Source organism: Mesoplodon bidens, assembly GCF_964165515.1.
Source record: "Mesoplodon bidens genome assembly, chromosome: 1".
Classification (NCBI taxonomy): Eukaryota; Metazoa; Chordata; class Mammalia; order Artiodactyla; family Ziphiidae; genus Mesoplodon; species Mesoplodon bidens.
Window position 1 is genome coordinate 229,118,366 of NC_138176.1, and position 25,898 is coordinate 229,144,263.

Here is a 25,898-nt window from a genome sequence, read left to right on the forward strand (position 1 = left end):
CAATGAATCTTTAAGTTACAGAACACATTACTCCTAAGCATTGTTTTTTTAAACTACATTTAAATCCACACAAAATGCAAACGTCTACCATATAAAAGTTATATGGGTGTAAAACCATGAAAACAATCCACATTACAAATTTAAATGTTTTGTTCAATTTGAACAAATTATCTCCAGCATTTAATCTAATTTTGAGAAAAAAAGGAAATAAAATTGACTAAAAAAATCTTAGATTTTTGATGCATTTTAAGAATTCTGGCTTCTTATTCATCACTTTCTTTTAAAAGATCCAAAATACGCTAAAGATAAACATAAGCCATTATTTCAGGAAACATACCTTATTAATTAACAGAAACTTTCCTGAAATACTAAAATGTACATGTGGAATTGAACTCCAAGTTTAGGGTCTTACTGCCTAATTAAGCCATGATACATAAAATGATACATTAATAAAAATCATAAGGATAGTATCATAATGTTCTGCATTGGTAGAATTTTCTTTAAATATGATTTTGGAACATGGGTTTAAAGTTATTAACTTCCTCAATACCTATTTCAAGGTTTTCAATATGCATACTTGATCTCAATTTGAACGTCCAATTGTTTCAGAGCAATAGCTTCCCAACGTTTTATTCATATAACCCTTTCATTTAAAAAAAGTATGAGTTCCTCCAAGATACATTTATTAATTATGTACATGAATTAATATGCTAACTTATTATGTACATTATAAAGCATACAAAAACATGGAAACGAAAAAGATAAGATCACGTAAATATAATGAGAAGTTTCCGCATGTGCCTGCAAGTCCCTCCACTTTAGAGCTACAGATTGTTCTCCTATCTTCAACTAACCATCTTAGAGATGTGTTTCAATTGCCCACAAGGAGCTGTAGACAAAGAAAGGCATGCAAATTACTGAATAAAAAACAAGACATATCTGAGCAATACTGATAATGAAGTACCATGATGTTTGCATACAACAGACAGAACTACATTATCATAAAACCACTGAATGTGTGATCCCAAATAGCACACATAAGCATTTTCTTTTCTTGTTTTAATTGTGTGGTGTTTTTTTTTTTTTTTTTTGACATGTGGACAATTCTAGCTCTAGAAATGTATGAATTTCCACACAAGACTGACTGGATAAATTCATGCTTTTTACCACAAGATGGTGCTCAAAACAAGTGACTAAGAATACTACAAACGTTGCACGGCTACTTGGCTCCACATACCTTGATGTGTAATTCCTTCCCAGGGAGGCACTGTGGGAAATACGGCCTGTTATCATTGATGTCAGTAACCGAGACATACACCAGCGCGGTGGCGTTTCGAGGAGGGGAGCCGTGGTCGGTCACTAAGACCGTCACCTGATGGTGCACCCGTTGCTCATGATCCAAGGCCACCCAACTGATAAGTTCGCCTGAGGAACACAGAGCAGGATGAAAGAGGCTGACGCTTGTACTAGAATTGTGGCATTATGAACAACCAATTAAATCTCAGACCAATTCCCAGAAAGGAAAATCAGATATAAAGCTCTAAAAGCACAACTTCCAAGACCACATGCTTTAGTAATCTAGCTCTGCTGTTGAAAGAATTTTCTGAAGTTTCTTCTGCCACCTTCAATTTGTCATTCTTTGTATTTCAAATTATCTACCATCAACCAGTTGAACTAAAGAATGAATTCATAACAACAAATGATAAAATACTCTGTGGTAATTTAATAATAATTTAGAAGATTTAAAGTTACAGCATGTCTCCCTTCATATTGAATATACAGAAAGCACCTCAGCTCTGACATCACAAGGTCTGGTTTGGGCACCAGTTTCTTCACTTCAGGCACAGAAGGACCTCTCTGACCCTACCTCCTACGGCTATCAAACACTAACACAATAATAAATTTAAAAGGACTCTGTAAGCTTTAAGTTATTACGAATGTGGGAGTTGTTATCATTACTTAAAGTGATGGCAAAGTACCTTCATGAAAATCAAATACATTCCTAGGTGATGGTTTGTCTTTTACGTATAGAGTTATTTATTTTTATCTCGCAAAATATATGTGTAGTAGGACAGTGACTTCCCAAATAACTCTTCATGCTTTACAAGTCATATTTTACATATTCTTGCTCAAAACTGTCTTCTGGGCGACTAGCCTCGTGTTTCATCCACAGACTCAGGCATAAAATCGTAACTGCCTCTACCTACTGCCAAGGGCCATCTCCTGTAGCCCGTCTCCCACTGCAGAGTTCCAACAGGCGTTAACATCCTCACTATTTATGAAAATATCTATTTGTGAGAAAGTAATCAAGAAGCAACTACTACCTAACATTGCCATTACCAAGATCTTTTTGCCCTCTTCCTCCGAATGAAATGTGTAGAACAAATGACAGTGTGTAGAACAAAACAAAAAGTGAAATCAGGAACAACAACAAAAAATTCATATTTGGATAAGTTGATGAATTGGTGAAGGTATAATACAGTGTTTACCATATCCACTTACTATATCAACTATATTTATAAACTGTTTACTGTAAGTGTGATTCTAACAAAAATGACAAAGACAACAACTGCATCTTTAAAGTTCCAAAATGCAATTCTTCTAGGAAAACCCTAAATCCTGAATGGCAAACAGATTTTTATTTGCTGCACCAACTCTGACTGATATGTAGCAGCTGTTCAGAAAGACTAGGAGGCTCAGCCTGGGCTGGGCGTGGGGGTTCCACATAGGGTTCCATGGGAGTGAGGTTTCGGGTCACTACCTGAGGCTGCTCAGAGCCCCGGACGTGGAGGGCGTGGCTGCATGCTGCGCATGCATGCCACGCACTGGAGGATGTCGTCAACCCCTGCGCTGCCCCACTGTCCGCAGCCCCAGTGAACAGGAACAGCTTACGAGTATGTAGCCTTCCAAGCCCCTTCATAACACTTTAACTCTTCACCCGCCCCCCGCCCCCCCCACACACACCCCTCCCCAGAGCGGGACACGGAGCATGGCGGCAATTCTCTCCTTTTTTCAAGGTAAGGAAACTGAGTCCCAAGGTGAAGCTTCTTGCTTCTAGCAGTACAGCAATTCTAGGAATGGACACCTGGTCTTCTGAATCTGGACTAACTGTGGGAGAGAGAAGATTATGGGGGAACCGAATGTATATTTCAACTTCTTTCGAAAGAAATAAATTACCGAATGCAGTAGAAAACCTAGAGAACTATCTAACACGTGGAAGTAAAGAGCAAGCCGGACCATCCTGTGCAGCCGGTGCAGTTTGTGCCTTGCTGCGGGGCCCAGCTCAGGACTGAATGGGAGCCGAGATCCAGCTTGCAATCTCGGCAGGCCTTGTGCCCTGGTGTAAAGCTCCATCTGCTGGAGGAAGGGGCACCTTTTCCTAATCCACACGACAGGCACTTTGAAGGTAATTAGAATTGAATTCAAATTCTGTCTCACTATAGAGTAAGGGGCACCACGTACAAAGGTCACAACATGAATGGTGCCTCCTGGAATTGTACAAAGTGGTGACCTTCTCACTTCTTTCTAGCTCCGTGACCTTGGGCATGTTACTTGAGCTACTCGAGTTTCAGTTTCTCCAACTACATGGTTGCAGTATAAACATAGTTCATTTGTAGGTAGTTGCAGGAATTAAAGACCTTGTAAATGTATACAATATAATAACATTTGTATATTTAACTTAACTAATTAAGACATGAAAAAAAACTCAGTGTAAATATTTGCCCTTTCCCTATGTTTCCCTCATCAAAATGAGAATGGAGAAATATATCGAAAGAGTGACTTTGAAATCTTAACTTAAAATCTTAAAAAGTGGATTATTCTCTAGTTTTTCACCGATGACATTTATATTTTATAAAATATTATTTGAAAAATTTTAAAGACATCTACAAATGAAAAAGAGTGGTTGGGCAGGAGGGTGGAATTAGACTTTACACAAGAATTTATCTAGTCCACTTCTGAGTGTACCTCTAATTCAAAATAAAACCCATATACAGACAGTATGTGGGTGTGAGGCAAGAGAAATATGAATCATTTAAGGGAAAATTCTGTTCAATTTTGACTTCACTTTAAAAATCACAAGACTATAATCAAGTAAGATATTTACTAAAAACTGTAATTTTAACTATATGTTTGCTAAAAAAATTGAGTTTTGTCAATTCCAATTTTAAAGGAATAAGTGCAAGCTACAAAATGCTACCTGTATTAGGATTCATCTTGAAGAATTTTCCATCAGACAAAAGGAAATATGACAGCTGTCCATTCTTTCCTGAGTCTCTGTCAATTGCTGTAATTTTGCCTATTACCCCTTGGGGAACAGGACTCTCCTTGACTTTCAGAAACAAGACATCATGCAAGAAGGTAGGGGAATTGTCATTCTCATCCAGGACATGAACAATTACTGAAGTGCTCACGTTTTGTGACATTCTGTCCTCTGGGATCCAGGCAAACACTCTAAAATTATATGTTTGTGTGGATTCATAGTCGAGCTGTCGCCGCAAATAAATCCAACCCGTGTAAGGATGGATGCCAAACGCAGCCGAGTCTGTGCCGGACTCCAGCGAGTACAGGAGCTGCGGGGGTGTGCGCTGTGGGCCAAGCTGGCAGGCCTGGATTTTCAGGACTGGGGTCATCAGTGAGAGGGACTCACTAACTTCCGCTTGATAGACCAAATGCTCAAAAGTTAAAGACGGGTTTTCTTGTTTTTCAATAATGACAGTCAGCACTAACAGGGATGCCTGAGGAGGAACGCCGAGATCCTGGGCCATGAGGGTCAGCGTGCACTCCTGGCGCGCAGCGCCTGCCAGGCTCTCGTTGAGGTACACCACACCCAGCCCTGAGTCAACAGAAAAGATGCTCGGGCTCTGACTGACAATGGCATAGTGGATGACCCCGTTGGGCCCGCTGTCTTTGTCTGTTGCACGGGCGTAGTACAAGGCTGTGCCAGTCATTGTGCTCTGGGATATCGTAACCACATCGGAGGCTTTGTGAAACACTGGGCGGTTGTCATTGACATCGATGACAGTTATGTTGACCTCTGTGCTGCTGCAGGCGGGGGAGCTGCCGAGCTGTGCCTGGATGGTGAGCACAACCACGGGCTGCGTTTCGTGATCCAGAGGCTTCTGGGTTCGAATGGTGCCCAGCCATGGGTGAATAAAGAACTTTCCGTCCAGATCACCAGAGGAAATCCTATAAAAAATTGGCTCTGAGGAATCTGAAAAGGAAGAAAAAAAAAAAAAGAAAGAACAAAATGAAAAGAGAAAGCACTCACTTTATGCCAAAAGAATGTACCTACTGGAAACACTGAGAACTGAAAGCATTAATGTATATCACATCCACCGAGAATACGATGTAATGTCTCACATCTTCCTCGGCTCTCCAAAGCCTGTTGATAAGTGGACACATGGTTTCAGATGTATTAGTGGACAAAAGTAATGTCCAATGGACAAGGCACCAGCCTCAGGTTTCACCATCTTCCTTCCCTCTTTTTTGTATTAAGTAAAAGGGAAAGGTATTCAGAAAATAACGTGGATGCCTGTTTTACAGTCTGTTTTATATATTTGAGGAAGCAAAGTCAAGTTTACACTGGTGTTTCTCTATGATATCTACCGATAAAAGGCAAATACCCTCCCTAAAATTTAAGGGAAGGAGAGAAGATGGGTTAGGGTTACAGAGCATGACAAGATCTTTGGACAAGTAATTCACTTCTAAGAATTTTTCTTGCAGAGAAATCTGTACAAGTCGTATAAGGATATTTGCTTGAGTACTGTTTGGACTAGCAAAAATGATTGTAAATCATTCAAATTGATAGCAAAAGGGAAATGTTTAAATAAATACTATGCAACTTTTTATTTTAATGAGACGGAATGATGTCCAGTTACTTGGAAAACTGTCCACAATATACAAAGTGGGGAAAAATGGTCATTGTAGAACAACAAAGATAGTTGGACGTATTTTCATTAAAAAATTTTTGCAGCTTCCCTGGTGGCGCAGTGGTTGAGAGTCCACCTGCCAATGCAGGGGACACGGGTTCGTGCTCCAGTCCAGAAAGATTCCACATGCCACGGAGTGGCTGGGCCCGTGAGCCGTGGCCACTGAGCCTGTGCATCCGGAGCCTGTGCTCCACAACAGGAGAGGCCACAACAGTGAGAGGTCCGCGTACCACCAAAAAAAAAAAAAAAAAAAAAAAGGGAAGTGTGTGTGTGTGTGTGTGTGCACGTGCGCTTTGAAGAATGGGTTAAAAGTACCTATTACTTTTGTGATTAGAAAACATAAGTAGGATAAAAAATAATGTTGAAAGAACAAAGAGCAAGCCATATATTGTATGGTCTCAATTCTTGCACAGAGAAAAGGAAAGATTTATTCAAGACTGTACAAACTAAGAAAATATAGAAAATATTCCAGTAATGGATTTCAATGCAGCATAAGAAGTAAGTACTTACTCAAGGACTCTTTTGCTTTCACTGTTCCCACAGGACTGTCTTCAGGCACATCTTCATAAACTGAGAAAGTATACTTAGGCCTTTCAAATTCAGTGGGTGCCAGAGTTGTCTGAAGAATGTGTATGGTGACTTCAGCATTAGTGACAGATGTGAGCCCACCACCATCTTGAGCACAGACCATCAGCAAAAGTGTGGTGGATTCCAAATGACTAAGAGTTGATGTTAAGTAAATAATCCCTGGGTAGGGGAAGGAGAGAATTAAAAACCAGATAACATGCAATAAATACTGATGAGCAATAGTAACACCTGATCTGTTAATGCTACTGTGATGGTTAATTTTATGTGTCCACTTGACCATGGTGTGCCCAAATATTCAGTGAAACATTATGCTGCATGTTTCTGTGAGGGTGTTTTTGGGTGAGATTAACCCAAATGGGTAGACTGAGTCAAGCACATTGGCCTCCCTGCTGTGGGTGGGCCTCATCCAATCAGTTGAAGGCCTGACTAGAACAAAAGGGCTGGTCCTCCTCCAAGTAAGAGAGAGTCCTCCTGCCGGACTGTCTTAGACTTGGGACATTGGTTTTTTCCCTTCCTTTGGAATTGAACTGAAACATCTTGGCTCCTCCTGAGTCTTGAGACTGCCAGCCTTCAACCTGGAGCCACACCATTGGTTCTCTGGATCTTGAGTTTACCAACTCACCTGCAGATCTTGGGGCCTGTTAATCACAGGACTAATTCCTTACAATAAGTCTCTTTATATTATCTTTATATGTCTTTATATTTATATATCTCCTGTTGGTTCCATTTCTCTGGAGAACCTTGATACATCTACTTTCCGATCAAAGAACTTGAGCATATTTGCAAAATGATGGTCCAAATTCTGTCAAGTAAGCAATATTTCCTAGAGCTTATATATTAGACATCTTGGAAGTATATCAATTCACCAGAAAAACAAAAACTGTTGCTTTTGTTAGGCCTTCCTACCATATCAGCAGCCCAGGATGATGGACTAGCAGAGTATACCCCGTAATCCAATATAGTCTAAGCTAATGCAGGGTTCTTGGGTGAACACAATCTACCCAGGCACCAGGACCCTACATCTACAGACGAAACTAAAGTTTTATCTTCTGGGGTATTTGCCATTTGCCCTGAATAAGACCATGGAGTGCAGCACTTTTTTTCAAGGAACTCCATTTTTTTTATTGATGAGAGGGTATAATATCAATGGCTGTGTGTAAGAAAACAGAAATGTTAAAACCATGGGGATAAGTTAGGCTTATACACAGAGTGTTTGTGAGAGAAGAAAGTCTTAATGGATGAGTTGGGGAGAGATCCAGTAATGCTGAGAAAACCAATCATTTAATATGGCTAACACCACCCATTGGTGTGTTAGTGTGAAAACATGAAAATAGATAACCAAATTAAGAAATGAAAATGTTAGTTGTAGTTAACAAAAAAGAAAAACAGAGAAACTTTTAAATGAATTTACATACAAATAAATGTGGCTGAACTGTATGGAATCTATCACAACACAATTGGCCATAAGTATTAGTTAAATGAAGGACTACTGCAGTTTTGTCAGTTTATGAGAAGCTGGCAAAAACATCAGAATTATCAGTATTCTAGGCATAAAAAGGTGACACCCATTTGATTTCTTTCTTTTTTTATATTAAATCTCCCCTCTTATAACTCCAATTTCTTGTTCCTATTTCCATTAGAAATTTAGTGAATCTGTCTTATTTCTCCTTGGCAAACACATCATCAATAACCAAAGCCAAATATCTCATCAGACCTGCTCCAGGCACAGCATCCCCATTTTCTTATCTGACAAGATTTTATGTCATTTCTCCTGCAGTTCCTTTCTCCTGAACATTCTCCAAGTTGATCCAGGAACACATGGTTCCACATAACAATCTGACTATAGCGAAGAAGAGTATAAACATTCTTTATTGGAATACTTATAAAATACTAATGTAACCAAGTATTATCACACCCACTTTTAGCAGCCGTGTTAAAATTGGTGTTCACCCTGATTTGCTGGTCCACCAAAGCACTCAATACTCATCACACTAATTTCTAAGTCAGGTCTTTCCCCTCCGTTATTGATTAGCTTCAAAATTCTTTCTTATTAAAGTCTTGGCTTGATTAAAAAATAAAACTCAAATAATGCAAAAGTGTCTGTCTACAGAAGAAAATGAAAAGTCTCTCTACCCCAGTTACCCCCCACTCCCTGAGTACAGAGTCTTCTAGAGTTAACTCAATTTTAATTACTGAGACTTTTTTAAGAGTTTTATTTTCCACTCTTGATGATTATGACAATGAAAAGATTAATGCCTGCCTCAACTAGACCATAAGCTGGTCTTCCTGCCTTCAGACTGACTCCTTCTAAACCATTTTTCATACTTGTATTAGGATAGTCTTCCTAAAATCCAAATCTCGGCCTATCAGTCCTTCCCCCAGTTTTCAGGGGAAGTTCAAATGCTTTATCGTAATAACCAAGCCACTCAATTAGCGCTTTTGCATCTCTGTGGCCCCATCTCACCATTCTCTCCATACAGGACATTTTGCTCTTGGCACAGTCAACTCTTTCTAATTTCCAGAATAGATCTTGCTCTTCCCTTTGGATTGCTGCATCCCCTTCCTGGAATAACTTCTTCATCTTCTCTGACAATGATTTCTACTCATGTTTTAAAGCACAGCTCAACTTTCACCTGGCACAGATGACCTTCTCTTACCTTCCACTCTCTTTCAGAGACCACTCTTCCAGGATCCCACAGTGGCCTGAGTACATGTGCCTATCATACATTTACCACATTGTACTTTAATGATTTTTATCCTTCTTATTCATTCACTTATTCATTAGTTTACTCCATGGTTTATAAATAAAATCAAAAGACAACATTTTGAAAATATATAAACAACAATTTAGTATACATAATAACTGAAGAGTTCTGTAACTAAGATGAAAAAATACAGGAAAACCAAAAGTTAGGGTAGAAGTGGATAAGGGCAGATAGCTCAGATAAGAAAGAATAAAGTATGAATAAATATGATAATGCTCAAACTCATTAAAAATAACAAATGCAAAATAAAAACAACTACCTCTTGTTTTCACCTCTACTGTTTGCTAAAACTTTTAAGTGATATTATGCAGGGTTAATAAAGGATGTGGTATGGATGTACACTGTCCAAAAGGCACTTTGGCAATATTTATCTAACAGTAAATTGTTCATGTTCAAAACCTAGAAATCTAGCCTCAGATCACCTTTGAGAAGGCACAGTGAGGGTGGTGCTTACCACCCAAGGGGGACTGCAAGACCAGGGCCGCTGATGGTGGTACTTCTGAGGGGAATGCATTCTCATATACAGGAAAATGAGAAGCTGATAATTAGATACATCAGTGACGTTTCTGAATAAAGAGAGACAAAGATAAAATCTTACAGCAGCAACGAGAAGAGAAACTGAGAACCTATAGAGGAACAATTCTTTGACAACAGACTTCTCAATGGCAACAATAGAGGTCAGAAGTGAATGAAGTAATATTGTGAAAGTTACAGAAGAAAACAACTGTCTACCTAGCATTTTCTACTCAGATAAGCTATATTTTTTTAATGTATTTATTTATTTTTGGCCGCACTGGGTCTTTGTTGCTGGACATGGGCTTTCTCTAGTTGCAGTGAGCGGGGGCTACTGTTCGTTGCGGTGTGTGAGCTTCTCATTGTGGTGTCTTCTCTTGTTGCAGAGCACGGGCTCTAGGTGCGCGAGCTCTGTAGTTGTGGCGCACGGGCTTAGTTGCTCCGCGGCATGTGGGATCTTCCCGGACCAGGGCTCGAACCTGTGTCACCTGCACTGGCAGGCAGATTCTTAACCACTGAGCCACCAGGGAAGCCCCAGGTAAGCTATTTTACAGGAGGAACGTTGGATCAGTCAGGGTTCTCCAGAGAAGCAAAAGCGAATAGTTGAAATAGATAGAGATAGAGACAGAGACAGAGATGGGGGGAGAGAAGATAGACAGGGAAAGAGGGGGAGAGAGATAAGGAAAGAGAGCAGGAAAGACAGGGAAAGAGAGAGATTTATTTTGAGGAATTGGCTCATGTCGGGGTCGGCCAGTCTGGAATTTGTAGGGCTGGCTGGAAGGCTAGAAATTTCTACAGGAGTCAGTGTCACAGTCTTGAGTTGGAAAGCAGTCTAGAGGTAGAATTACTTCTTCCTGGGCAGACATCAGTCTTTTCCCTTAAGACCTTCAACTGATCAGACAAGGCCCACTCACATTATGGAAGATTATTTGCTTTGCCCAAATACTGCTGAGTTACATGTTAATCATATCTAAAAAACACCTTTACAGCAATATCTAGACTGGTGTTTGACCAAAAATTAGGTATCATAGCCTAGCCAAGTTGACACATAAAATTAACTATCACAAGCATAAAATAAGACCAAGACAGATAGATAATTTACTTCTTACAAACTATCACTGAAGGAATTACTAAAGGGAGCAACTGTTTTCTGATACTAAATACAATGACCAATCCTCCCCCTGAAAGCAAGTGCTGTAAAAAAATAAAAATATAACCTCTTAAATACATTTTAAAAATTGACAGTAAAGAAGTTAAAAAATTAAGTGATGTCAGGAACCCAGAGCATATGCAGGATACTGAATTTAGCTTTGGCCTTCAGTGTATTTACCAAACCCTAGTGTCCTTGAACTTTTCTCTTAATGACTTTGTGGAACTCTGGGGGCAGAAGACAAGACCAGGACCCTTGGGGATGGGAGCAGGTTGGAGAGGGAGAGTCTTGCAGGACTTCCACAAATAAATTTAGATCCACAGAACTTTCAGTGTAAGAGGGAGCTAGAAATAAACCCCTGCCTCCCCAGTGAAATTTTATGACTTGAAACCTGGTGCTGAACAGAGGGGTAAAAATTTCCTTTGAGAATTCTTAAACATAAACCAAACTTCACACTAGTTTGTAGCCTATATTCACAGTATAGGATGATGTGAAATTTCTTTTTTCCTATTTTGATTTATTTTGTATGGCCACCTGTTCTTCTCCTGCCCCTACGTGAAAATTCAGGAAGCTCCTACCACCTCCACAATCACTAGCAACCAATTAAAGTTCTTTCTGTGACTTTAAGTCACAAAACAGTCTCAATTTAATAACTAGAATATAAGTGTCTTTAGAAGAATCAAAGTGTAAACTTGAGTTAAAGTTCAGGTGGGGAAAAGAATCTGAAAAAGAATGAATATATGTATGTACGACTGAATCACTATGCTGTACACCTGAAAGTAACACATGATTGTAAAGCAACTCTACCCCAATAAAATTAAAAATAAATAGGTATAATTTAAGGCAAAAAAAAAAAAAAAGTCAGGTGGAGCAAATGCTGTAGGTCAGAAGTCATTGGCTGCTTCTCTCTCTCCTCACCTAGCTCTCTTCCTCCTCCTCCTCATATTGCTGATATGAGTTTATGAACTATCTCGGTGCACCTGGGGGGAAAGGAGGGGATGGGAGAGGAGTGGGAACATTCTCACTGGACAGGCAGCATCGCAGTGATGTAGCATCAGTGCTCTTCCGCCTGGGCAGTTGTTTAGAAACCACCTTCTATCACCAGTGCTTTTGTGGTTTTTTTGAGAAACCTTCCATCTTCTAATCTGAGGCTACCTTAACAGACGTAACCATATCCCTCTTCAGACTGTTCACTTACTGCTTCCTTGCCTCCTGAAAAGCTAACAACGCTCAGACCTCTCCCTCCGGCCTTAGTGGGCAGGACCTAAAACAGCTCCACACCAGCTGTCTCCACCACAGAGGACCACGGGCCCCACAAACTCCAGGAAGAGTTTGTCTTCATCCTAGAAACCCCTCCTTTCTTCCACCGTCCATCATTCTTGCTCTAGATTTTTCAGGTGAGAGACAAACTTGAGCCTGTTAGCCCTGAACTGCAGGAGTTAATACTCAGTTCTCTGACTGGTGAAGTGCAGGCCCCCACCTGGGGGTAACCCACAAACCCACAGCAGCTCTCTCCAAATTATCAACCCTTTTATCTCCAATTTAGAAACCTTTATACTTCTGACAAAGTGGGTAAAGTTCAGTAGAAAAATCAAACTGCTTTTCAGTTCTCTCCTTTGTAAATAATCCTGCATCAGATCCCTCTGGTATATATCTTAGTGACTCAGCCCTAACTTCCATTTTCATTTCTTGTTACAAATGCTTACTAATCTCCCACTCCACATCTTCATTTATATTATTCACTTCTCCTGAATCACTATCGTTCTTCCCCTGCTTGCTTATCCAAATCTGAGCCCTCCTGTGAGGTTCAGCTCAAGTTCCCCGACTACTCTAGATTCTCCCAAGTTCTCTTCTGAAGGTCTGCGCTCCCTGTGGTCATCATGTCATCAATACATGGAGTTTACCCTTAGAATTTCTGTTTCAGAGAAGAAATATGCAAAGTCACCTTAATGAGACATGAGACAGTGGGAGTCTATGGCTTACACACTTGATTGTATCTGAAATGTATCTTTTAAAATGTTCTAACCCAGGGCTTCCCTGGTGGCGCAGTGGTTGAGAGTCCGCCTGCCGATGTAGGGGACACGGGTTCGTGCCCCGGTCTGGGAAGATCCCACATGCAGCGGAGCGGCTGGGCCCGTGAGCCATGGCCACTGAGCCTGCACGTCCGAAGCCTGTGCTCCGCAGTGGGAGAGGCCACAACAGCGAGAGGCCCGTGTATCGCAAAAAAAAAAAAAAAAAAAAAGTTCTAACCCAGAGGGTTGACGACAAGTCCAGAAAAGGTAGGCAAAAGAGAGGTAAATGTTAGGCACACAAATTCAGGCCCAGGCTGTAAAAGAGAAGTGGGAACAGCCTTCAGGTATTTCCCTCCCAGTGAACAGCAGAGTAATGCAGAGCAGTGTGAGTCAGCAGGCCTTCACAGTTCTGTTCTACTGGCGAGACCATCTTTATTATGGAGAAGATCCATCCGGTTATTTTAATCTGGTACCATTAAACATTAACATTATCTCATTCCCTTCTTTAAAAATCAACGTTTCTCTGTAAACTTTCCCAGACTGATTTGGCTTTCTCCATAGTGTGCCTGAGTGGAGAAGGCAAACTGGACACAAAGCCTTAAGAATTCAGTTCCTGTGACAGTTACGGTTTTTCACTATAACCTGGTAATTGGCATTCAGTTTGATACATCAAAAGAAAGAGCTTGCTTAATGTAAGTCTGAAGATAAAATAATTTAAGTATGGAATGCCATCTGTTGAAGATTCTTAGGAGCCAGACAGCTGGGCTTCTTTTGGTCAAATAACTATACTACAGTGTGTCACCATACTCTCAATACTTGACCTTCAGAATGTAATTATTGAGTCTCTGGCCTTCTTCTATATGTTTTTTTTTCCCCCTATATTTCCACATATGTTTCCATAGTTTTCTGTACTCTGGTCTGGACTGAGTATCTATTTCTTTGCCAGTATTAAACTTTAAAAACTATTGTAATTTTGGGGCTTCCCTGGTGGCGCAGTGGTTGAGAGTCCGCCTGCCGTTGCAGGGGACACAGGTTCGTGCCCCGGTCTGGGAAGATCCCACATGCCATGAAGTGGCTGGGCCCATGAGCCATGGCCACTGAGCCTGCACGTCCGGAGCCTGTGCTCCACAACAGAAGGGGCCACAACAGTGAGAGGCCCACATACCGCAAAAAAAAAAAATAAAATAAATAATAATTTCATAATATGATTTTTTAATTTATTTATTATTGAGATATAATTGACTATATACTATTGTATTAGTTTTAGATGTACAACATGATAATTTGATATATGTATGTATTGTGAACTGATTACGAGAATAAATTTAGTTAACATCCATCACCACACATATTTATAAATTTTTTCCTTGTGATGAGAACTTTTATGATTTACTCTGTTAGCAACTTTCAAATATACAATTTAATATTGTTAACTACAGTCACCATGCTGTACATAAATCCCCAGGATTTATTATCTTATACCTGGAAGTTTGTACCTTTTAACCCCCTTCACCCATGTCACCTGCCCCACTCCACCCCCAGCTCCGGCACCCACCGATCTCTTCTCTGTATATTATATGCGCTATTATTGTCGACTCAGCTGGACTGCAAGCTTTCTTGTGGCAACAGCTCCATCTCATTCTTTCTTTTTTTATATCAACGACCATTTATTGTGTACCATCTACATTCCAGGAAATGTGCTAGTAACTGGAAAGGCAGTAGGGAGCAAAATAGACCGTGTCTGCAGGGCACAGACATTAATCATATAATCAAAAAATATGTAATTATGATATAAAGAGAAGCTGTGCTAGAATATAAACTGGGACCTGATTTAATGTGCTTGGGGAGGGAATCGTCAGAAAACACCTCCATGAAAAAGTGACCTATAACCTGAGCTCTGAAGGATGAGTCAGGCCGTTATCTAGGTGAATACATGAGTGTGGGAAGAGAAGAGGATAGAGAGCCATCCAATGTCCTGTGCAAAAGGGCAAATACACGACGTGCCTATGGAGGGAAGCACGGTGGGCTCAGGGCAAGGAGGAGAAGGAGGAAGAAAGAGGAGGAGGGGAAGAATAGTTGGTGTAAGGAATGAGCACAAAGATGAAAGAGAATTGCTGGAGCTCAGGCCACAGGGGAAGGGAGGGCAGGTCATGAAGGGCCTGGGAGACCATAACAAGGATTTGGCCTCTGGCCAAAGAGCCATGGAAAGTCATCGAAAGATTTTAGGCAGGGAGGTGAGATAACCAAATCTGTCTTTCTATAGTTGAACAAGTTCCATCTCATGCCTATATGTATGAATTTTACTAGGCTTCTTCTGAGCCAAGGACTACTTTTTTGGCTTGCAAAGCCAACTTTGTGCAGTGAAACAGTTTCAACTAGAGACGAGTAAGAAGCTAGTAAGTTTCTTTGAATGAACAGTCACCACTTAGAAGAGGAGAGTATTAAGATTAAGTGTGCCCTCTATATGCGGAATATTTCAAAACATTCACTTCTAAAAACACTCAAGTATAAAGGGGAGCTAGAAAACTCACTTACTTGAATTCAACGTTCTTAAATAGACTAAGCTGTCTACTAAAAGCTGGTGGGCCAGAAAATGTAGCTGTAAAAAATATATATATTACATATGATATAGATATATAAAATAAATAATAAGACAGTAAGTAAAATCAATAGCTCTCTTTACCTGTATATTAGCCAGCTTAAGACTTATGACATTATATTTTAAGACTTTAAAGTACAGTGATTATTTGGCTTTCATTTTTTTCATGACACTTGTAAATTATCATAAACCACCAGTTCAGGGGATCAATTTTAACTTTAAAAAATAGATGTTGATTCACTTACAGAGCGCTACTTATTTTAACTTTTAGTTACTGTAGTGCTTAGATTTATACATACTAATTATAATGTGCAATCGTATTTGTCTATGCTATTTATCTTGTCACTTATTTAAATAGAGGAAATTGCTGGAATGAATTTTTTTAATTGATAGATTAATAAAAGAACTTAAAGACAAAGGTCTTCTCTTAAATCTGATATACAAATAAAATCATGTTCTTCTACTAATTAAGCAATACTTTTAGAATCAAGCTTCCTGGAAAAGATGGGATACTCTTCACCAAAGTAGTACTTCGTAGTTAGAAAATAACCTATAGGTCATTACTAAAACTGGAAGCTATGGGATAGTTAAGAACAAAACTAAGGGACTTCCCTGGTGGTGCAGTGGTTAAGAATCCGCGTGCCTATGCAGGGGACACGGGTTCAATCCCTGGTCTGGGAAGATCCCACATGCTGTGGAGCAACTAAGCCCATGCACCACAATTACCTACTGAACCTGTGCTCTAGAGCCCTCAAGCCACAACTACTGAGCCTGCGTGCTACAACTACTGAAGCCCGCACACCTAGAGCCCGTGTTCCTCAACAAGAGAAGCCACCACAATGAGAAGCCCGCGCACCACAATGAAGAGTAGCCCACGCTTGCTGCAACTAGAGAAAGCCTGAGCACAGCAACAAAGACCCAACACAACCAAAAAAAAATTTTTTTTTTAAAGAACAAAAATAAGCACAAAATCATGACCTCCACCAAACATGGAGTCTGTAATTTTCTCAAAAACAGAGACAGACCAAAAACTATGGGATATCAATATAAATTTCTTATTGATATTTATGGTGTCCTTCCTATATTCCTTTTGTGAGAATATAGAAGCTTATTCACCAAATAGATGATATTATACTCTATTTTCCACACAAATCTGGGTAACTAAGTTGCATTGGCTGAAAGGAGTAGGATAAATATTTTGAATTTGTCTATCTCATACTGACAACTAAAACAGTTCTTAAGAAAAATGTACCTATTTTGGAAGATTTTCCAGTGAATTCTATTTATTCAACTTAAAAGAGTAAATAAATCAACAGATAATTATTATCTCAAATAGGCTTATATAGGAAGTCACAATGAGAGATCATTTCTATCTTATTTAGTTGAATCAATGGAACTTACATTTATCTTAGCTTTGTCTTTAGTTTTTTTTTTTAAACCATAATCATGGGAAGAGTTATATATATATATATATATATATATATATATATATATATATATATATATATATATATATTTTATTTTTGGCTGTGTTGGGTCTTTGTTGCTGTGCATGGGCTTTCTCTAGTTGCAGCAAGAGGGGGCTACTCTTCATTGTGGTGCGCGGGCTTCTCATCGTGGTGGCTTCTCTTGTTGTGGAGCATGGGCTCTAGGCACATGGGCTTCAGTAGTTGTGGCACGTGGGCTCAGTAGTTGTGGCAAACGGGCTTAGCCGCTCCTTGGCATGTGGGATCTTCCCTGACCAGGGCTCGAACCTGTGTCCCCTGCATTGGCAGGCAGATTCTTAACCACTGTGCCATCAGGGAAGTCCCATGGAAAGAGCTTTGAAATGGAAGTTCGAGAAGTAAAAGTGTCAGGAGTACTACTAACTCCTTGAGCAAATCACTAAGTCTCTTAGGGTTTTCAGTCTCTTAATTTACAATGGGCATAAAAACATCTGCCTTGCTTATGTCATACATTGATGTAAGGCTCAAATAGGCAATATATGGAAAAGATGTCAAAAAGTATCGTCTGAGATGGAACAGTATAGGGACAGATCACAGGTCTAAGATGGGGTTCAAGTCCAATTATGCCATTTACCAACTGTGTACCTTTAGGGAAGTCACTAAATCCCTTTCTGCCTCAATTTCTTCCTCCACTAAATGAGGGAGCTGATCTGTAAGGTCCCTTCCATCTCCAAGAGTCTGTGATCTTATACTGGAAAAACTAATGAGAAAACCCTCTAACATGCTTTTGTTTCCCACGAAAGTGACATACACTGATTAGGTGCTCATGATTAATTTTAGTCTCTGTCTTGCAAATGAAAGAAAGTCATTTTTGGGGGGCATGAGCAAGCTCACATCCCATATGAAATAAGGTGTGGTATTAATTTGTTAACTATAAATCAGAATGCTCTGAATGTAGGATAGTGACAATCATGAAAAATTATGAGAATCATTACAAGGTATGAATACTGAGTGTAAAACTAACATTAGAAAAGAATCTGCCCTTGAGATAAAAACAGACTTTGTGCTACATTACTTACAATCCCTGTTAAAATCCACACACTCTTCACAAACAAGAGATTATAACTAATCACAGAGGCAGGGCTGGTTTAACTCATTCAGTTGCCCTTTTAATTCCTTGTTTTTCCATGGTATTCAACCTGGCTTTTATGTGCAGCACAACTAAGCCCAGAACAGGCAATAGGCGAGGCAACATAAGGTCTATTGTCAGATATATGAGAGTGAGCAGGAATTTTTGTCTGTCTTATACACTGATGTATCCCAAACACCGAGAACACTGCTTGGTTCATATCTGTGGAAACAATGAACTTGCTTCCATTTTCTGCCTTTCTTTTCAGAACTTTTAACTTTTCTGTATATCATTAACATGAGATAAATCACAAAAATTTAACCACAGGTAGCCCTAGAAAAAGAGGTAACTGGGCAATAATAAATGACCCACACAAATGCTTGAAACCTGTCACCTTAAAATAATCTGAATTAGAAGTAATGTTTGTTGCAGAGTAAAATTACTAAATAAATAGGATAGGACAACACAAAAGCTAAAAACTGCTCCTTTTATTTACTAAAGAGACTACTTCAGACAATGTAGAAAAAAATCAACCTGTAGTTCAAAAAATAGGATTAAAAATACATGAAAAAGAGCTATTAATAAATAAGCTTCTTGTGTTTCCTCCTTTTAAAACTCAAAACAGTGTGGTCTGCCTCATGCCCACATCGAAAGAACCCACTAACTGAGAATAACAGAAACAAAGGCTTAAGTCAATCTCTCTCTCCTGGTGCCGAAACCCATTATACAAAAATGTTCTTTGAACCAACAACACAGTTAGAAAGACAGAAACAGAACAGGAAGATAAACCCACAAGAGAAAACAACTAGGACATCGCCACACACCCTCCAGTTTTCTCCAAAACATTTTTCTTCCCAGATGAACACAGTAAGTCCAAAAGCTCTATTTTTAATGCATGAGTCTTGGTTGTGGCACAAACAGATCAATGGAAAATCTCATCTTCATGAACACTTGAGGCTATAACACAAAGTATGTAAGCTTATAAAATAGCATGTCTGATAGAAGAAGCCTCAAAATGAAAACACGAAGGAACCAATGAGAAAATGAATGAATGTCTCTAAGAGAGAATTTTAGAGTATTTAAGAAGTGATAATGTATAAATTGGCTATCAATTCTCAATCTTCTCCTCTACTATATAACTATGTACAACTATATGCATGTGTGTGTGTGTATGTGTATTTAGTTTGTATACCTAGAAAAGAGCTGGCACAGTTACGCTGGAGAGGGAATTTGGGAGAATTCTGGGGAAAGTGGGGGTAGGCCCTAGTGTCCCCGCCATGCTGCAATGGGGAAAGAGGATTTTAAATGAAGGTTTTCTCTGTGTTATCAATGATACTGCCTTGTAATTTCTTAAGAGGATGTAATAAGGATTTAAATCACTTTCCAATTATTTCTAAAGGTCATTTATTCATTTATTCCACATATATTTATTGACAGAGGCAATTTCTTGAGACTATGTTTACACTGGCAGGCTCTGTAGACACAGGCCTTTATAGGGAAAGCAAGACAGCCCAGCCTTTTATAGGTTCAACAAAGACACAGATCCAGAAGAGGAAAACCATATTTCAATACAGCTCCTTGTTCTATTCTTTGAGAACATCAACAGTTAAACTGACTTTTATGGCATGGCCTAGAGGCCTAACTATTTTTTTTTTTTTTTTTTTTTTTTTTTTTTTTTGCGGTATGCGGGCCTCTCACTGTTGTGGCCTCTCCCGTTGCGGAGCACAGGCTCCGGACGCGCAGGCTCAACAGCCGTGGCTCACGGGCCCAGCCGCTCCGCGGCATGTGGGATCTTCCCGGACCGGGGCACGAACCCGTGTCCCCTGCATCGGCAGGCGGACTCTCAACCACTGCGCCACCGGGGAAGCCCGAGGCCTAACTATTATGTACAAAATAGAAAATGTGTCCATAGTTGTAGTCAACCAACAGATGAACAACTCAACTGTTCAAACTGGAGGCTACCTGTTCACTAGGCAACTTTTTCCCATAGTTAACCATGATACTGTTTCATTCTCTTCTAAAGGTTAAAGTAAAGCATTACTGGCTCTTATGACTTTCTCATGAGTTGTGATTAGGTGCAACCACATTCTCAGCACTGTAAGACTGAGAATATTTTCACCCTAAATGCAGCAACATCGAAATTGCCAACAATAATAACCCAACGTTACTTCCATTACGAGCTGGTCTTTGCTTTAAAAAAATACCATGATACTCCCTAGATAATAACCTACTTAAAGTGTTCTCCCTGGTTAACAATGGCATTTGTCTAATGCCCGTGCCAGGAGTGGAAGCCTGTGACTGACTGAAGCCAGCACAACAACAGAAATATCTCCTAAAAACACGGTACAGTATAGCTCATTCTTCAAGATCATCCAGGGGAAACTTGAGGATGAGTGTGTTGATGTCTTTTAAAAACAATCTGCTAAATGCTTTTAGATCCTGTGCCCTGATTACTGGCTGACTTATATATTTTTGGCAATGCTAGTGCCCTGGAGGGCCTGACCATTTAAATAGCTAAGGTCCTCAGTTTACATAAATTTTGAAAAAGCCAAGATAAGTAGACTAATTTCTTATAAAAGTATTTTCTTCTGATCTTTGAAATGTTAAAAGGGCCACATCAGTGGATTATTTTGAACAAGGAAAGTTTTGCTTTATAAAGACTGCCATTGTAAACAACTAATCCCCTGGCCAGTCATACATGCCAGGCAAAGTACACTTACCAGGCAAGAAGCAATGACTCTTTACCTAATGGGGCTCGTTGAGAGGGCAAACTAACTCGGTAGATCAGATTCCATGTCAATTATTGCTTGTTGCTAATGAATGTGGTCATTGCAAAGGATGTTGTACAGATCCAATGAGACAATGTACAGAAACTGCCTAGTGTAGCACCTGACATCATCATCATCAGACCAGAAACATGTTCCAACCATGCTCAGAGCAGGTGTTTTAAGAAGAAATATAATCTTGAGGAGATCTCTGCACTCCCATGCTCAGTGAAGCACTATTCACAATTACCAGGTTGCGGAAATAACCTAAATGTCTATCAACAGATGGATGTAAAAAGAAGATGTGGCATATACCTACAATGGAATATTATTCAGCCTTGAAAAAAAGAAGGACTTTCTGCAACACAGGACAATATGGATGAACCTGGAGGACATGATATTAAGTGAAATAAGCCGGCTACAGAAGGACAGATACTACATATTTCACTCATATGAAAGATCTAAAGTAGGCAAGTTCATAGGATCCAAGAGTTGAAAGCTGGTTGCCAGGGGCCAGTGAGGAGGGAGAAATGGCAAGTTGCTAATCAATGAGCATAAAGTTTCAGTTAAGCAAGATGAATAATAAACCCTAGATCTGCTGTACAACATTGTACCTCTTGTCACCGATAATGTACTGTACACGGAAATATGTGTCAAAGGGCAGATCTCAGGTTAAATGTTCTTACTACAATAAATAAAATAAAATATTTTGTAAAAGTAAAAAAGCAAAAGAAAAAAATATTTTTCTTTTTCTTTGCAACCTCATTTTTGGGCAAAATATCTGTAATATCTCCATAGGATTATAATGTAATATTATACACTTGAAATTTTATAACCAAATGTTGGTTATAAAATACCAAATATTATAACCAAATATGGTAATCAAGTATTTCAAACTTTTTTTTTGTTAACAACAAACTAATAGGAAGAGGAAGTAACCTCTTAAATATTGATTATTTCTGAAAGATTGTTTGCCCATTGGACTTTTTTGGCAGATACACAATTACCACATTAGAGAACTAAAAGGAGCTTTAGGTATCATTTCAAAAACAAGGAAACTAAGTCCCGAAGAGATTAAGGGAATGCCAGACCTAGTACTGAAAGGGATTTCTTTGGACGTCCGTACAATGCTCTTTACACTAGTAGGGTGTATTTGTATGTTGAAATGATGCAAGTCATCCTTAGATGATCATACAAATGTGGGGGACATTTGCAAAATAAATACTACTAGCCAGCATCTTTCATAATTTACTGCCTTTAATCCTCACAAAAACTTTGCAACATAGGGATTATTAGCACTACTTCTAAGGTAAGGAGACTGAGGCCAATGAAGGTCATAAGAACAAGAGGAGGCAAAGCTGGGAATCAGATCCAGTCCTAACCTACAAAGACCGGCTCTTTTCAGCATGCCTTGCTGCCTTATGGAAGGTGAAATGAGTCCTGCAACACCCCTGCCAAGGAAAAAACACTTCAGCTAATTTTCTGGCTCTTATGCAGAAGCTGTTGATTCCAAGCTCACATACCTGTGGTGGAGTCGATGGTGAAAAGGAATGACAGGTCTCCGAGGACAAGTTCATAAGCCACTGTTCCATACATCCCGGAATCCCTGTCTGAGGCAAGAACATTGATGATCTCAGTGCCTGGCTGGGTCTGGCCGCTAATGCTCGTCACATAGGTTGACGGGTTAAACACGGGTTCATTATCATTCACATCCTCCAGTTCCACACGAACAAAAGCTTGGGCGCTGAGTCCACCCTGTTGGATGGATGAGAAGAGGTTACAAATGGGTCTCACCTGAACACTGGGATGCAGAATAACTGAGAAGGATCCTAGAATAGACTTTTGAAACAACAAATATATATATATATATATATATATATATATATATATATATATGTATATATATGTATATATATATATATATATATTCATTTTACTTTTAACCTTGAGCTATGAGTTCATGGTATCTATACTCCAATGCTGATTCTTAAATAGGAATGAGATTACCACTTAAAGCTTCTAAGAGGCAATAATTCCAGAGTAGAGGCCAAAGATATTCAAGGAAAGTTTCCCTGATGTCCAAAGAGTAAAAAAAAAATCACTTTCACCCCCCAAGATAATCTTTAACTGCTAAGGAGAAAGGGTAAGGGAATATTGGAGGGGGGTGCAAGAAAACACTGACCCATATGAGGGAGCTAGACTTCAGTTATTTGGAGGAAAAGCATAACAGAGGAAAGAGCAAGTGCAAAGGCCCTGAGACAGGAGTGCTGTACATCCCAGGCCTGTTCAGGGGACAGCAAGGAAACCAGTAGGGTGACATCAAAGGGGCAGGGGCTGTTCACAGAGGGCTCTGTGGGCCTCTGAGAGGACCGTGGCTCTGACCCATTTGAGGGCCTTGAGCAGAGGAGTAGTTTGATTTGCCCCCTGAAGGGCAGGCAGCAAGGTTGGAAGGAGGGAGACCAACTAGGAAGCAAGAAGAATCATCAAGTCCAGAGCAGAGGGTAGCAGTGAAGGTACTCTTCCTACAGACTTGGGGCCAGATTTGTTTTGGGATTCTTAATTTTCCATGTATTAGATAAGAAATATAGTGTATAAAACAGTGAGAAGTGGATCCCATACTGGCTTTTTGTGTGCATTTCCTCCATCCAAAAATAAGGAGCAGGAGAGAGAGCACAATAGAAGAAGATAATCCTCTGCAATTTTTACTTTTCTAAAGTAAAGCATATGTTCCTACTTAAAGCACCATTTTCTATTTCTATCTGGTACACTTTGATACTTTCATCTTGGACAAAAATCCTTGGTAAGTCACAACAGCCTGAGTTTTCTCACTCACTTATCCTCCCTCCCTCTCTCTCTCTCTCTCTCTCTCTCTCTCTCTGTCTCCCCACTTCCCCCACCACCACCAACTGTGGCAGGATGCACTGAGCAAAGAGGAAAACCAAAGGCAGTGAAGAAGGTTTGGCACAGGACAAAGAGAGCACGCTGCTGTGGGCTCTGGAGGGAGCGCGAGCTGAGGGTGAAGGGCAAGAGAGCATCATTTCGTATTGTTTGGGATGAAGTAAACCACGAATCCAGAAACGCCTCTCACGCACTGAGGACCCATGTACCCCAGACACTGGGGACTAAAACAGAATTGAGAAAGACTAAAAAATAGTGTGATTTTCCATCTTCTAAGCTGAATAAAGTGCCAGGCCTATGCCAGTTTTAAATTAACACAGTAAAAATAAAAACAGTGGCAGTTCCATCCAGTCTGTATCCTTAAAATGCAGACTGGCGCTGTGTCTTCAGCAAAGCTAAGTAACCTGTGGGTCCTCAGGTGGAGTGGAGCGAGGGGGCTGCAAGCTGACTTCTAGCAGACGGGAAAGGCTGTGCCTGCTGATTCTCCAAACTGGATTCCTTCTCAGTTTTGCTTTCCTTTTATCCTTACTTTCCTCTTTCTTTTAAATTTCTCCACAAGTTCAAGAAGTCATTTAGGTTTGGGGTGGGTGGGGGTCTGAGAAAGCAGGTAAGAGAAGAAATGAGAGAGTGGGGAACATGTGAAGGAATGAAGATCACTCCACCTTAAGACCTTTAAGAACAAAGATGTTCATTCCTGGGCTATCCATGAAGACTCTCAATCAGGCCATGTCACCAAGAACAAGCAAAATGTTAAATGGACAAAGTGAAGAGCTTGTTGTCACAGATTAGTGAATCTTTTTGCAGGAACAGTATTATACATAGATTCAGTCTTCCTTTTTTATGAATCCATTTTTTATCTGTTAAATGTATCAATGAGGGCACTTTCCTCTTATAATAACAATTTGTGAATGAATGTTAAGTGCGCTTCATGTGTATTTTCACATTCGATGGTTATAATCTCCCTTTCTAAAGATTTTTATTGTTTCCTCCATTTTTACAACTAGAAAACCAAAGCACAGAGAGCCTATGTGACTTGTCCAAAGTAAGTGAGACTATAAATAGATCTGCAACCGGAACAGAGATTAATCTGTCCCCAAAGCCTTTAAAGTATTGCTATGGTATAAATTCTACTTTTCATGAAGGACTTGTTTAAAGACTATGCTATGGGCAATGCCAACCATGGATTCCATCTCAGAGTTAAGTCCTGCTTACAAAGGACTTAACATTTATGAGACAAACACTATACAATGGGGTTTGTGGCACAGAGGGAAAATCTGGAGCCAGGAGATCTGGATCTGACATCTGGTCCTGCCGGCCTCTGGGACCACAGCCTCGAGAACGTCAGGGAGCCCGAGGCTGAGCTGCCTCTTCTGTAAAGCAGGCCACCTGTTCACCTTGCAGGCCTGCTGTTGGAAGCAGTGATATAATATGTATGAAAACATTTATTATGGCTAATTACCATCAATTATAAGGTTTTACAGCCTCCTTATCCTAAATACTTGGGACCAGATAGATTTGTCTTGGAATCCTGAATATTTTAAGTTTTATAAAAGAAATATAGTGTCTATACCTAATGAGGTCTGGAGTGGCAGCCCTTAATCACTTAATATTCTGCAGCAAAATGGATGAATAGACACATTTAGAGGGATTAAAAAAAAACATGCATAGTCTCATGTTGGTTCAAGTCAGATTTCTCACCAAATGAGTTTTCAAAACTCTCCATCTTGAGAGCTTTCAGAACTACACATAAAAGACTGTGGATCTTTATTACTCAGATGCAGATGTGCTGTGAGCATTGAATGGAGGGAAGCCTCAGGGCTGAAGGGATCCTTGAGATGGGTCCTCACAAACAAATAGGCTTTTAGAGCTCCAGCGGGTGTGCACGTCTGAGTCTGGAGGAGCCCTTTTTAATCGGGAGATGTGGGCCCTGAGGCGTGGCTGCCGTCTGGTTACTGAGGAGGACCCGGTACAGTCCCTCCCTGTGAGTTTCTGGGTCAGTCTTTGTTACAGTGATTCCAAATCAGAAGAGTAGGAGAAAATTGGAAATGTGGTCTGGAGAGTCGTAGCCAGATATTTGAGGAAACTAGAAGAATTCAGGATCCAG

At 39.9% G+C, this 25,898-nt stretch overlaps 1 protein-coding gene across 1 annotated transcript in view; it reads right to left on the bottom strand.

Moving 5' to 3' along the window:
• The window catches only part of DCHS2 (dachsous cadherin-related 2), a gene marked incomplete at both ends in the record, with an annotated part of 312,361 nt that overhangs the window by 113,647 nt on the left and 172,816 nt on the right, over positions 1 to 25,898 (bottom strand). Inside the window, 4 exons of the mRNA XM_081240754.1 lie at positions 1,238 to 1,425; positions 4,199 to 5,212; positions 6,441 to 6,677; positions 22,420 to 22,651. Coding sequence (XP_081096880.1) covers positions 1,238 to 1,425; positions 4,199 to 5,212; positions 6,441 to 6,677; positions 22,420 to 22,651 — 1,671 coding nt within the window. The remainder of the gene's footprint in view (positions 1 to 1,237; positions 1,426 to 4,198; positions 5,213 to 6,440; positions 6,678 to 22,419; positions 22,652 to 25,898) is intronic.